Source organism: Argiope bruennichi, chromosome 7 (genome assembly GCF_947563725.1).
Source record: "Argiope bruennichi chromosome 7, qqArgBrue1.1, whole genome shotgun sequence".
Taxonomy (NCBI): Eukaryota; Metazoa; Arthropoda; class Arachnida; order Araneae; family Araneidae; genus Argiope; species Argiope bruennichi.
Window position 1 is genome coordinate 7670035 of NC_079157.1, and position 15045 is coordinate 7685079.

The 15045-nt window shown below is 29.2% G+C and overlaps 1 protein-coding gene across 1 annotated transcript in view; it reads right to left on the bottom strand.

The window, feature by feature from the left end:
* Positions 1-4841: 4841 nt before the first annotated feature.
* The window catches only part of LOC129976336 (uncharacterized), a 32473-nt gene continuing 22269 nt past the window's right edge, over positions 4842-15045 (bottom strand). Inside the window, exons 10-13 of the mRNA XM_056089848.1 lie at positions 13199-13250; positions 11670-11710; positions 7078-7147; positions 4842-5390 (exon numbers count right to left, since the gene is read on the bottom strand). Coding sequence (XP_055945823.1) covers positions 5220-5390; positions 7078-7147; positions 11670-11710; positions 13199-13250 — 334 coding nt within the window. The 3' untranslated portion in view covers positions 4842-5219. The remainder of the gene's footprint in view (positions 5391-7077; positions 7148-11669; positions 11711-13198; positions 13251-15045) is intronic.

Sequence of the window (15045 nt, forward strand, 5' to 3'; positions counted from 1 at the left end):
GTGCTAGTCAAAATACAGGGTGTTTATAAAGTCCCGGGCCCATTTTGATGTTTAATAACTCGTAAAATAATAAAGATATAAACAAACTTATGGCATTTATTGATGGAATAACTCATATATTTTCCTTTTCAGGTTTGAATATTTTTACTTTTGTAAATATCGTCTGCACGTGTGGTTAATTTCAGATAATTTCATTTTCCAGTCTAAATATCTGTACTTTTCTAAATATCGTCTGCTTATTAATTGCATTTTTCTCTCTTTTGTTTTTGGCAACTATTGCAATGTTATGTTTACTTTTGATGTGTTTATTCTATGTAGTAATTTTGTATGTGATGTTTTATTCGAGCGGATATTAAGGAGAATGCGTACACCACAAGAGAAAGCACAGATTTTATGGTGGTTCATAGAAATGAAATCGATAGTGCAAGCACAGAGAAATTTCAGAAGAATTTACCAAAAAGATCCTCCATCCAAAAACAGCATCTTGCGGTGGAAAAAGAATTTTCTAGAAATTGGAAGTATCGAAGATAAGAAACGTTCCAGACGTCCTTGCACAAGTGATTTTGATGTTGATCGTGTCAGAGAGACATTTTTACACAATCCTAGAATATCTGTGAGATCAGCGGCAACAGAATTGGATATCCCAATTTCGACGGTGTACAAGGTTATTAAGAAAAAATTAAGACTGCATGCATACAAAGTTCAAATTGTTCAAGTTTTGGAACCGAACGATAGGCCTAGGAGGATGGCCTTTGCAACAGATATGCTAAAGAGGATAGAAGATGATGCTGATTTTCTGAAGAGCATATTGTTCTCCGATGAAGCATCCTTTCATGTTTCTGGCATTGTTAATCACCATAATAAGCAAATGGCTCTGTGGATGCCGACATGCTTGTCGCTACCTGGCGTGAAATTGACTATCGAATTGATATTCTCCGTGCGACGAAGGGGGCACACGTGGAAGTTCATTGACAAGGGTCATGAAACTTTTTGAGTCTATTTAACCATTTATGTTATTAATTTAAATCTATCTTTATTATTTTATGAGTTATTAAACATCAAAATGGGTCCGGGACTTTATAAACACCCTGTATATCTGAATATGTTACATGAAGAATAAGAAATTCTAGCTCCAATACCACGAGCTACTTGGAAGAAAAGTTGTCGAACAGTTACACCTTTAACAGCATTATGATTGCATAGAATTAGATTCTGTTTGGATGTTTCGTATAATTAATGAATAAGTGTAAGGCTATTAAAATGATATAGCTTTGATTTCTGCCGCAATCTAATGCTTATTACTATATTAGTACTATAGTATTATAGATATTGGGTTATGCATTAAAAATGTAATACAAAGTAAATGCAAAGTACACACTTTCCAGATGCTATAGAATAGTAACAGTCAAAGACACGAACCAACTCTACGTACAACATAATGTAACGATGAAGTTTGTGTCTCGTCCTAGAGAGAAGTCACGTTGACGCATGTGTTCCAAGTGAATGCTCAATCGAAATGTCGGCGTCTACAGTGGATATGGGTGTTTGTGTTCAATTTTGCAAAACGAAATCCGCAACTGTTGTGCAATAGCCTTTTCGATCACAAAAGAAATTCCAATTTGAAAATCTATCTATCAATGGCATGGAAAATTTAAAAATACGGGCTGTTTGTGCAACGGTTTAGGTCCTGCATAACTATCTGTATCGCAAAAAATCGTCTTTAAGAGAATTAATAGAAAGTGAGATTAAATTTAGATTAAAAGAAAAAATAAACCATAATAAAATTTTAATTTCTATTGGCAATGATTTGGATATTTTTATTGCTAAATTATCTAGAAAATACCATTGGCCGACGGAAGATTTCGGGGAATGGAAAGAGAGAATTTTAGAGGAAATTAAAATAAAAATGAATACTGATACTGACAGATCTAAAGTACGAGGGATTTATTTTAGCAAAACATTTAAAAACGAAATAAAAAAAATTTAAAGAAAAAATTGTTATTACAGTAATAGATAAATCCGCAAATAATTTGTGTTTAATTTGTAAATATTATTATAAAGAACTTTTAATTAATGAATATAACTCTAACGCAACTTATATTTTAAAGAACACCGGGAAAAAGGAATTAGATAAAAGAATGCTAACTTTCGCAAACAAAACCAAAATTAAGACTTGCTCTCTAAACTATCCTTATTTATTCCAAACAGTTAAATTTCATAAAAATCCATTAAAATTCAGATTCGTTACTTGTAACTCTGGCAGTTATAATTACTATACGGGAAAACATTTCTTTAAATGCCTAAAAACTATCCTGCACAAAATCAAAGATGAAGACAACTTTATAATTTCTAGTAACAATCAAAACAAACTAACTCTAGTAACAAAATTAATACTTATGATTTCGAAATTTTATACACCAATCTACCTCGGGAAAAATTAAGAAAGGCCTGTACTTTTTTATATGACGAATATTTAAATGAAGATGTTATACCTAAAAATAACTGTCTAGAGTTATGTAATTTTAATATTACTGAAAATTATGTTTTTAATGGAATTAATTTTTATAAACAAATAAAGGGCATTCCAATGGGAACAACTTTCTCAAGTGCTTTAGCTAATATTTTCCTACATTACTATGAGAAAAAATAATTAAATAAAATTTAATAAACGGGTGGAGGTATATTGATGACCTACTTTTGATAAACTTAGACAATACTAATATTGTTACCAATTGCTATCCAAAAGATTTAATTCTAACAGAAACAAATAAAAATCAACTTGAGTCTACCTTTCTGGATTTAAAAATCGAAATTGCTTATGATAAAGCAATAGTTGGTATCTACGATAAAAGGGATGAATTCAACTTTAGAATAACAAAACTTTGTAATTATCATTCAAATCTAAACTCTAAAATTTTCAAAAATCTAATTTTCTCACAATTTAACAGAATTAAAAGGGTTTGCAAAATTAAAATTCCTATATTGAAGCATGAAATAACCTCATTAAAAATTTAATTAATAATGAATTTCCAAGAAACTACTGTAATATTAACTTTTTGATTAAACAAAATATAATTTGGGATTAATCCTTTACCTGAAATAAAAATAGAACTTTCTTGCATATTAGATCACTCAATAGATGGCGCTGGGACACTACAATTGTTTTTTTTTCCTTAAATGCATTAGCTTGGGGGTGTTTAAAAAAAGCGGGAATCACAATCGATAGCTTAAAATTTCCTTGCCTGCTGTTGGTATGGCTTTCCTTTTTTGTTTCATTACTAGTTTGAGTGTTATAATATGTGTTTGTTTGTTTGTTTTTTTTTTTTTTTTTTTGCTTATTAGTGGATGTAATCTTCTAATTTATTGTTTTGTATTTTCCTTTCTGTCAAAATAGTATATCTCTTGGGACTAATTTCAGGGGATTTTCGGCTCACGAGGAATCATTATTTTACTTTTTAGTCTGCATTCCTTCACAGAAAAAATCCCTTTTTTTTAAATCCCTGATTGAGGGTTACCCTTGAAAAAGTCTTCAGGTCGGATTCTTTTCTTATTTGGTTTAATTTGAATTTCCTATTAACTTGATTTTTATTACTGTTGTCTCAATTTTATTAACTAAAAATACTCATATCCTATCGATTATTAATATAATGTTTTATTAATTTTAATATAATATTTTGTCATATTTCAGACTAGTTTCATATAATTTGGCTGAAAACTTTGTATTTGGCAATGAAACAACTGAAGAACATTTTTTTAATGCATGTTGTTTCGATAAGTAAACATTATCGAAGTTTAACATTAGCAAAACCGCTGATAAATGTTATAAATCGTAATCAGAATTCTGTAAACGGAGTAAGGCAAAATCATTTTCTTCTTCGTCAATTTGAAATTTGTCTCTTAAATATTCCCATGGCAAAACCTTCATGGTATTTCAACCTTCAAGCATATTTCTTAAATACTACAAATTTTAAGCCGATTCGTCCAATTTTGCTGCAGAAATTCAGAAAAATGAGCAAATCGGAAAATGTTAAGATACATAAAAAACACTATATGGAAAAATTAAAACTAGCATGTGATACTTTCTTTTTTTGGCATATAAATTTAATTAAAATTTCAAATCAAATGTATGGATATGATATGGATAAAAGAGAAAAGTGAAATAGATTCAGAAATTTCAAAATAGTTAAGGAAACATTTTAATATTAATGGTCATACATTTTTGCCCAGTTTAAAAAACAAGCGAAAAACGACGAAATAAATGGTAGCGAAAGATAAAGAAAGTTTCAAATTTTATTGAATTCCACAATACATTTCAAGACAAATTTATTTATTAAACAAGACAAATGTTATCAATATTTTCAAATGGCAGAAAACTTGAAGCGGAATGTGTAAACCATCTGTGATTAGAATTTGCCAGTTCCTTAAAGAAACTGAGATATAAAATCACGTGAAGATACATCAAAATAAAGGTAGTTATTCTAAATAGTTTCAAATTTTTTTGATAAAGACTTGAATATGAGACAATATCAGAAAAATTAATACGGTTATCCAGATTTACGCTTATGAAAAATTTTATCCAATTTAATAATTCAACTTAGAATCAATCTTCGTTTTAGAAACAAATTTATCTTCATTTTACTAATAAAGTACAATATTAAATAAAATTTAATCTCATTAAGAATTCTTGAAATTGTAAATAAGACATGTAAAAGAATTAGGGACAAATGGATTGATCTTACTTTTAAAAACTAAATAAAAGTATATTCTTCTGATACAATCGATCGATTGCTTTATATATCAAGAATAGTAAACTGTATAATATGTTGTCATGCGTATTGAAGTCTTATCATTAAAATTACATAATAAAGAGATATGTTTTTAAAAACTAACAGTTTTTGAATTTAAAACTAAGATAATCATATAAAAGACAATAGATTCAATTTGGAACAATTCATACTTTTTTTGTTGGACTGGAAACAGGAAATCATATATTGAAAGAGAAAAAGTAATTTTTCTGAAAATTATAGATGATGAAAAGTGTTTTAACTTATGTCACATAATCTCCCTTATCGAATGGTTCGATTTCAAAGTTTATAAAACATGCTGACTCCAGCATCATGAATTTAAAAAGTATAGCAATTATTTTTTGTGTTAATTTCGAGCGTTTGCCATTTAGCTTTTATTTGAAAAGGAAATTTATCTTACAAGCTAAGTATTTATTACATGGTTTTTTCTTGTTCTGTGGTTGTTTGCTTTCCTCTCCTTCTTAAGCCCCTTTTAAAATTCTGAATTTTTCGGAAATTCTTCTCTATGATATCAGTAAAAGACCACACTGAGACACCTAGCCAGCAGCCCATTAAGCCACCTATGTAGCTGAACAGCTCCTCGCTCTAATAATGAGAAAAAGCAAAAATGAAGATGTTACATGGAAATATTTTATCATGAATTAGAAGCACTAAATACTATGATAAGTAAGAAGAATAAATAAAACAGATAAATAAAAGAGACAAATCCTTTGTTTAAATGTTTAGTAATTAATATAACATAATTGAATGTGTTACCTGAAACTAAAAGAAAGTGTCAATTTTGTAATTATTTTCTTATGAAAGTTCACATCTATGTGATTAGATAAAAATAAATCTTTTAATTCAATCTGTTTATTTCGTTTCAGTAAGAAATATTTTGTTTTCAGATAAATAATCAGGAAAATATTTATTTCGATGAAGCTCCTGTAATTATATGAAAAGTTCCCATAGAAATGATAATTAATATGCTGCACATAAATATTATAATTTATACTATTATATAAAGCCAGGAACGCACTCGATAAGTTTTATGTTTCGGATCGTTATCCTGATAAAATCGCAAGTTGTTGTCAAAAGAAAGTTTCAGCACATATTGTTATAAATTTTTATTTAAAATGTCGAAGCATTTATTCTGATCCATTCAACTTTCAATAAAATGCAGGGTTCCTGGGCCAGTAGCTGAAAACGAGCCCCAGACCATTACTGAACCATCATCATGCTTCAAACTTGCTTTCAAATTTTTGGTGCGCAATTCCTCGTTCGACTTTCTCTAGATATATGGCTTGCTATCGGACCCAGAAATGTTGAATTTGCTCTCAACAGTAAATAAGACATTTTTCCAATAAGTAAATGCCTTGCTTTCACGCTCCTTGCGAATACAAGTCCTTATTTTGAGAATTTAAGTCTTGTGTCTGATTTTCCTTATTTATAAAAAGCTTTTGTCTGGCTTTTCTTTCATTGAGATCTCCTTATGGAGTACATTTCTTATTGTTGATGGACTGATTCTTTTTCAGCAATAATAAATAGCTTAGGTGCACGAAGGAACATAATTACTTTTTACTTTTCCTATTAAATATCGCTCCTTTGCTTCTTTGGAAAGCTTATTACGGATAGGCTTAGGCTTATTTTCCACCTAATTATTGGTTCTGAAGCGTTTTATGATGCCATAAACCGTTGAATGACTTCTATGGACAATCTCCAATATTTCTGGCGCATACTTTCCATCTTTAGCATACTTAATAACCAATTTTCTTAACCCAATGCTCATTTGTCCCCTTTTTTCTTAACATTTTAATTAATTTAATATTTATTTGCACAGTAAATGAAAATAACACAATTTAGAAATTCCCCTGAACAATTTTAACATTAACCATAAAGACGGCAATAATTTGTATACGGGTTTCAATTATTTGGTGCTTAATTGTAAGATGTCTGAATTCGGCTTACGGACTCTTTTACACAAATTTCACTTTTATGCCTGAATTTTTAATTATAATTTATGAGTAGGCACTATTTGGTTCTGTTTTTAGCTTCACTGTTAAAAAAACCCCTTTTAGTGTTTTTTCTAATTCATTTTAGTGAAAATATTTTGGCAGTGCAAGTCTTTTCCCTATGGTGTCCGAGTATGGCTTGTAGTGAACTGTATGTTCAAGAGTAAAATTTAATTGGCTTATTATACGCGACATTTAAAGTTTGGTGAAACGTTTTGCATTCATCCTCATATTCATGCAGTTTTTTTTATATTAACATAATTTCATATAAATGGACTTACACTAAACATTGGAACATGAGAAAGTACAAATATGTCTGGATTCCGGATGCTCACTTGGATATTCATAGGGCTGCAAAAACACAGAGCCTTATTTAAACATATTTGGCATATATTATTTTTATTATGCCTCAACATTTTGAATAAAAAATATATAAAAATAAATATTTAAACAAAATGCTTTTGCGCCAAAAAAAATAAGATTAGCAACTTTAATAATGGTTTATTTTCTAATTGGTAATTTGATATAATAATAAAAAATATATAAAAATAAATATTTATACAAAATGCTTTTGCACCAAAAAAATAAGATTAGCAACTTTAATAATGGTGAATTTCCTAATTGGTAATTTGATATAATAATAAAAAATATATAAAAATAAATATTTATACAAAATGCTTTTGCACCAAAAAAAATAAGATTAGCAACTTTAATAATGGTGAATTTCCTAATTGGTAATTTGTTGATAAGTATAAGGCTATTCATAAAAAATAAGACATCGACATATTTACAATCTTTATATTTGCAGATTTCGTCTAAATTTTATTTGGTTATTATTGTCTGTGCCAACAAAAAAAAAAAAAAAAAAAAAAAAACTAAAGGCTGAAATATCAAAATTCTTTGAATCAAAAATGTCCTATCAAGGAACATTCTGAAGTGAAGAAGCAATAAAATAAACTTGACACTTTTCAAATTTCCATTCCGGATGTCATATTTCGTAAGTTTTATGATGTGAGCATCAAAGTGCATACCACAAAAGTTCATCTCATCACAGCGCACTACCCTGTAAATTTTAAACTGCAACAACAACAACAAAATATTTAGATACCCTATTTAGGCCTATGGGAGTACATAAGTCAGATTTCGCGAAGATTGTACTCATTGTTTTGATTTTGCGGATGTGAAACCTGGAACACTTCTGCGCTAGAGCTCTGAAAAGTGTAACTAAGCGAGCATTGAAATGAAGGGCAAAAATAAGTAAAATCTTTAATCTTTTAAAATTTTATTTAAAAAAATCGCTATGCCTGTGTAGAAGATTTAACATGATCTAAGATGCATTACAAGAAGGTATGCTCAGATTCGTTATTGGCGGGCAATCTTTGAAGCCTTTTGGGTGTTTCGGGAAAGTTTAGTTACTCTTTGCACGCCATTTTTAATACAATTAATGTGCAAAAAAAACCAACTATAGTTATATTTAAAATAAAAAATAAGCTATAATAGATATATAATTAAAAATATCTACACTATTATATAAAACTAACGTTAGCGAAATTCAAATTAGAGAGCAGGGAATTCCGTGGAGCTCTAAGTAAAGATTGCCAAGATTACAGATTTAAAAAGAAAAGAAAAGAAAAACTCCAAAACTTCAGACCCATAGTAAGGGTTGGTAATTTCCAAGAATTCTGACCCTCCCAAACGCTATTCCTTGAATTGAGTTCATTTTCCACGAGAAAAGGAGAACTGTAAATTAAGACAAAGATGTTCTCTTTCAGGCACGGTGTCCCGCCCATAACATGATCGGTGCAGTGTTTCAGCTGATGGAACTCCTAATTTTATCCAATTATTATACTTATGCTTTCTCTATGAAAAATTCAAAAACATATAGAATGAATACAGCCAACAAAATAACATTGCAATTATTTTTCTAATAATTATTTTTTACTTGAAAAACATTAAAAAAATTCTTGGAAAAAAATGGGTTTTAACATAACTTGCTGTATCAGAAAATTATGGATCAGCTTGATTGAAATTTTAATCTATTATTAAAAAAGAAGGTTATTTTTAAACATATTTTTTCCATCCATAGTTGAATTTAACGATTTTGAAAGCGAGCAAATTTGAAGAGCTGTAAGAATTTAACAAATCCTTAAAGACTGAACGAGGACAAGTATTTTAAATTCAATAAGCAAGATTAAAAATGCTTATCATATAACTAAGGCGATTTATTGCAAAGGCGATGCCATTAATTCATTGGAAGTATTCAAAAATGATAGAGAGCACTCATTTAGCAGCTATAAAATCTAATGAAGCTTCTTGTAGTGAAGGAAAGCTTGTTCAAAAATTTATAAACGAATTTCGAAATGAAAATAGAATAGTAATATAATAGAGACACTTTTTGTAGTTGTAAAGATTACTGCATATTCGGATCCATATTTTATTGCTTAGAACCCAATGTACGAGCTGTATCCAGAAGGCAAAGCGAGGTGGTGAAAGTATCAATATGCAATTTCCACATATTCGCAAATAAATACTTAATATTGTTAAGAGTTTGTAATACATTTTTCTGCTGCGTTAATCTAATCGTCACAAGAGAGAATTACTGGTGTTCTTAATGAAAGCAAAATGGATTAAAGGTCAATGACCACAGATTTTAACGACACACTTGATCACCATTTGATGAATTGTCAGAAAATTAGCGACAGGAGTAAATTTTCTGTAAAACGCAAGAATTACGACCTTATCTATAATAGAAATCGAGACTGAAAATCCTTCTAGGGGATTCCATGTGGGATCAAATCTTGTCAGGAAACTTATATAAGCATAAGAGGCTGAAACGAAGTCAATCTCATAGCATGGACTAAATGTTGCGACTGATTACCGCTATTGTTGCTATTTATTCAGCAATTTGTCTGCTTTGGCTTTTAATTGGTGCCTGAAAGGCACCTATGATGACCCTGCTTGAGATCTGTGGGCATTACTCAAAGTCTGGGAAAATGAATCCGTCCAAGGAAGCTTTAAATGTCTTCTGGGGAAATTAAGTTTGAATTACAGTTTGAAGTTGTAGAAATAAAACCAATCCTGGAAAAGGAGTTAAATATAGTGGATCAACCACCCTGACAGAAATCCTGACGATGAGTGAAGAAACAAAACGATGGAGCTCTTTTGGACAGGAATAAAGATATAGAAATTATCATATAGTTATTATCTTAAAGATAGTTTTTTTTAGATTCTAAGTGGAAGATGAATGATGTTATCTCTTGCGTTTCAGAGAATATCACTCTTACAAAACCTAAAAAAAAACATTCAAAAAAGAATTTAAGGTCATTTACAATCCACATTTCTTTCGATTGTGGGAAGATACATAAGTACTAGCGAGATCTTTGTACAGAATATTATAATTTCAGAGGTCTTGATTTTAAGGCTACCTGCCTATTTTACATTAAAAATGTGCAATTGCCGCTTCTCCTACAGTCTACTAAGCCTTATAAATATCTCTTTAAAGAAATTATTGGGAAGGTTTTCTTTTAGAAAAGATCGATAGGAAATGTATGCTTGTTGATGAAAGTTGCTAACAATATTTATATAAAGACTAATGGATCATCGTATAAATAATAACCTGAATAACAAGAAGAACCAAATTATCAGCTAGATAGCAATCGCATATTACATTGTGCAGTCGGACACGAGCCGAATATTTTTCAGAGTTTAGAGATAGAAAGAAAAGTTGTGAATAAAGACTGATATTTGGATTGAAAGGCGTCCAGCAACTTAGTCATAAAGGCTTAATAGCGCAGCACATGAGATAGCTAATACTCAGTAACTAAAATCACTTCTGTAACAGCAACTATAACATCTTTTAAAAATGACCAATGGCCATAAAACATAGGGCTTCAATTTTAGATTCTTCATAAAGAAACATTGATGCAATGCATGTTTGCTTCAAAAACAAATGAAATAGCGCATGTTTTATATTCTTCGGTGGGCAAAATTTCCCCATCTTTTTCCTGATGTTCTAATACACGTTTTGAATTGTTCGTTTTTGGAGTCAGAGCTATTATTCGTTGTTGAGAATGGTTGCGGAAATATTCAACTCAGTGAACGTACCATATGATTTCAAAAAAGGATTGCACCCCATCGGTTGATTGAATCTAATCCCCATCGAACTTGAATCTAATCACCTACGTTTTCAAGTCCCCGCCACTGAAAATCTTTGAAAAAGTATGAATTCTGTAATAGTTTTCTTATCTCGAATGTCTGTTGATGCTGACAACACATCTCGGAAAAAATAAAAAATGGCATGAGTACACCTGGTTTCGCCAAAGAACGCATTTTTTTTAACTGACGAATGGCTAATCTCATTGATGAGTTCTTTTAAATATTTACATGAGGCAAATAACATTTTTACAAAGCTGGTGATGTTAAAATTACAGGCATAAATTTGTAATGTTCTTTGTTATAAAAGATAAGGAGCAGTTAGCTTGATCTTCCAGTATAAATTCCAAATAAAGCAATAGGGTTTGTCCATGAACTTTTTCTGCACTTGATGTAGGAGAGCAGTTTGTATTTTCTACAGATTCCAAATGCATTTTCAACCAACGCCTTTGGTTTTATCCCTCTGTATAAATAAATGTTTACTAAACAATGACTTGATCTTTCACAGAAAAAAAAGCAGAACCGAAAGTCTTTTTTAGATATAATTGCAGAAAATAGTACCAAATTTAATATCTAAATGTTATTTATGCGAAAATAGAGCAGAAGTAGAATTCATTATTTACAGTCGTACATATATAATATTGCGATTATGTATATAGAATATTTTGATTATTTTGCATTGCAATATAATTATAAAATGATTCACAAAGTATTTTCTTACTGTCCTCTTGCCAAAAGTTCTTGAGCTGTAATCGATCTATTCTGAAAAAGAAAATGAGATATTTATTGCTTAACGCTATAAGAATGCACATTTTTTATTGGACTAATATGAAATACGTTCCAAAGTTATTTTCAAGGCATTCGCGCAACACTTATTTTCCAAAGTATTAATTTCAGTAAATTTAGCTATTAATATTTCTTCTATAGATCACTTGTCGTATTAAATATTTTTGGATTATTCATTTTAATACAATCAACGCACATATATCTATTAGACGTATTTTCTATATTCATGAAATAGAATGCCTGTCAGTCTGAGTTTTTTTATTTAATCTTATAAATTTCTCACTTCATAGGAAATTGAAAGAAAATTTGGTCACAAATGTTCCTAAGCATTAGGAAATATTAAATAACAATTAAAAAGTTTATAGGTATAACATTTATAAATAAATAGGTTTTACGTTTTTCCTTCATAACTTTGGAACATACTATTAAAACATAATTATATTTCAAGTGGATTGAAATTCAAAGAATAAACTTTCCTGTGGCATTGTATTTTTTTCATGAATTTTTCTTTGAATTTCAATCAGTTATTCAAATTTATATTCGACACAATTGGCAGTAAGCCAATTTTTTGTCAAAATATTAAACATATATCTCGGTTTAAAACTTAGTACTTTTTTTTTAGATATTTTCATTTTTCCATCTATCACGTAGAATAAAAGCAAAAAGGAAAGAGCTTTTGCTCAATAATTTATAACTGAAGAAAAATTGGTGCAGTTTCCTTAATTCTGGGTCCTAATTTCATCTCACATTTTAGAACTTTTAAAATTTTAATGTATTCAATTTACATATCATAGAATTCTTTATAAATATATATTCCTGCATTTTTTCTATATATGGTACCAAAAAAAAACTTGGGAAATAACAATAAAATATTTGAATTTTTTTAACATTTTTAAAGTTTTATAATCTACTTACTTTTATATTCTTTTCGTAGAACCTCATATTATACTATATAAAACTGGATATGACTTGTGCTGTTGATATTTATTTTTTATTGTCAAAAAGGCATCTAATTTTTTTTTAAAAAATTGATTTTGATTTCGAATTTTTTAAAAAAACATTCCTACATTTATTCTATACATAGTTGTACAAAAAAAAATATATTTCAAACCATTCATAAAATTCTTTACATCCTAATTCAATAATAGCAAAAGTTGTAAATTCGAAAATAAAATCAGGCCTGAAAAATAAATGTGACATAAATATTTATTCTCTTGTCATACTACAACATCTGTAATATAATTTCATAAAATATTTAGATATAGGCCTGGAATTTGGCAGTAATAGAATGATTCAGTTATCATAACAAATAATAAAAAAAAATATCCGTTTTTCTTATTTCTTTAAAATTATATAAAGAAATATTGAATGTAACAAAGTTAAAATCTTCGTTTTTTGAATTAAAAAATTAAATACTGAAAAAAATGGGATATATAAATTATTATATTTTTAATTTATGCTTACCGTCTTTTCGTGTATAGTAAATTTTGCAATCTTATAATGATATTTCAGCTTCCTAAACAACAGAGGAAAGAAAATATTTGAACGGCATATTGTAAGTATACTATATAAAAATATATTATAAGACATCATTATAGAAAAATGAGGAAAATAATTAAGTGCATCAAAAAATTTTTATTTCTGAAAATGTGTGTTAAATTGTACACATGTGCGATTTAACTAGGCCTTGTAAGAATTGCTTCTTCCGAAATAAGCTTTTAAAAATGTTTGCCCTCAAAGGTATCTTTTTGTTGTTGCAGTGTTTACGTCTCTATAATATTTTTAAATATTTTGTGATTAGATGTTGTTGGGTATCAGGGACATATTGGGTTTAGAACAAATGAGAATGATGCTAAGGCGACCAAAAATCTCAAGGATAATCAACGAAAATTTGGTTCCGTTGATAGATTTTTAACAATCGTTAAAATATCTCATATATCGAGGTCAGTGTGAGAAAATCAATCTAACCATAAGTTGTTTCAAATTCAGCTATCCATCAAAAGTTTTAAAAGCTCTCCCTGTATTAGAAAGTATTTGGCTAGACTTTGTATAATCCCCACTGATTTGACAGAAAATCATTTTTTTGCATTTTGATCTGCCCCTATTTGCAATACTTGTAGTTGCAGTTTAACGATAAAGCTTATTCGTTGTGATTTCAAGAATTTTAATTGTTATGTATGTATGGTGCAACTATTGTAAAGTTACAGAACATTTTAGGAAAAAGGATTCGAGTCTATTAATTTGCTTTTTAATTTTGTCATTTTTCTCAAAATTTATTATTCTTCCCTCTTTGTGATTAGCAGTAATTTTGTGTTTCATCCATGCATTTAGGCCCATAAAAATAAATACCAACAAAATATATGCAATATTTTCTTGATCTGTTTATTATCAAACACGAAGAAGATTTTAAAATCAAGACTGATGTTATAATTGTTTCCGTTTTAAGACTTTTTTTAAACATATTTTTGAATTTTAATTCTTTTTGATTCAAGATGTGATTTTAATTATTTCAAATAAAGAAATTATTAATTAGTTTTAATGTTTTAAAAATTCTTCGATTTATATTTAAAATTAAATTTTGCAAACGTGTGTTTATTTTTATTTAAGAATTTTCATTTGCCGTATTGTACAAAGGTAAAAAATGAAATTTTTGGTTCTTTTCAAATATTGATATTAAATCTTCTTCCGCCGGAGCGCATCTTCCCCGTGATCTGAGCGTCCCGTGCTCTAGTCCTAGTTCGGGCATGGTTGTTCTTTACCCTGTGTTCTATCTGTGAGGTGTGAGAAAGAGTCTCCTTGTAAAAAGGGGTTGTGCAAATGAGTGTGTGAGTGTCATCTTCATATGGGCTAGAAGTTAGACTTCTGCCCTCGGGTGCTTAGGGCCCTTTTTTCTTAGAAGCTACTGCACTTCGTCAGTGGGCTTGTCTAAGTGCCATAAATAACAACAATTAGAAAATCCATTAGATTTTTCATTTAAGGCATTGAAACATTTTGCAAAATTTCTATTATTTATATGGTGATGAACTAAGATTTGCAACGAAAATAACCCCTAGGACAGCAAATATGACAGGGCGAAATAAAACTGAACTTTTGGTTTGCGAAGGATTTACTTAAAGTTAGGAGATACGAGAATATATATAAATATTATATTTCTCAGTTTCAATAATAATTTCTTTTTACTACACCCGTGATCAAAACTTCCTAGATCTTTGTAAAAAATATTATCTGCTTGAAATGCGAAAAAAAGATGTTCACAAGATTTGCAATTGCAAAGTTAAATAATTGATACATTAAAACGAACTGAAAAGGTC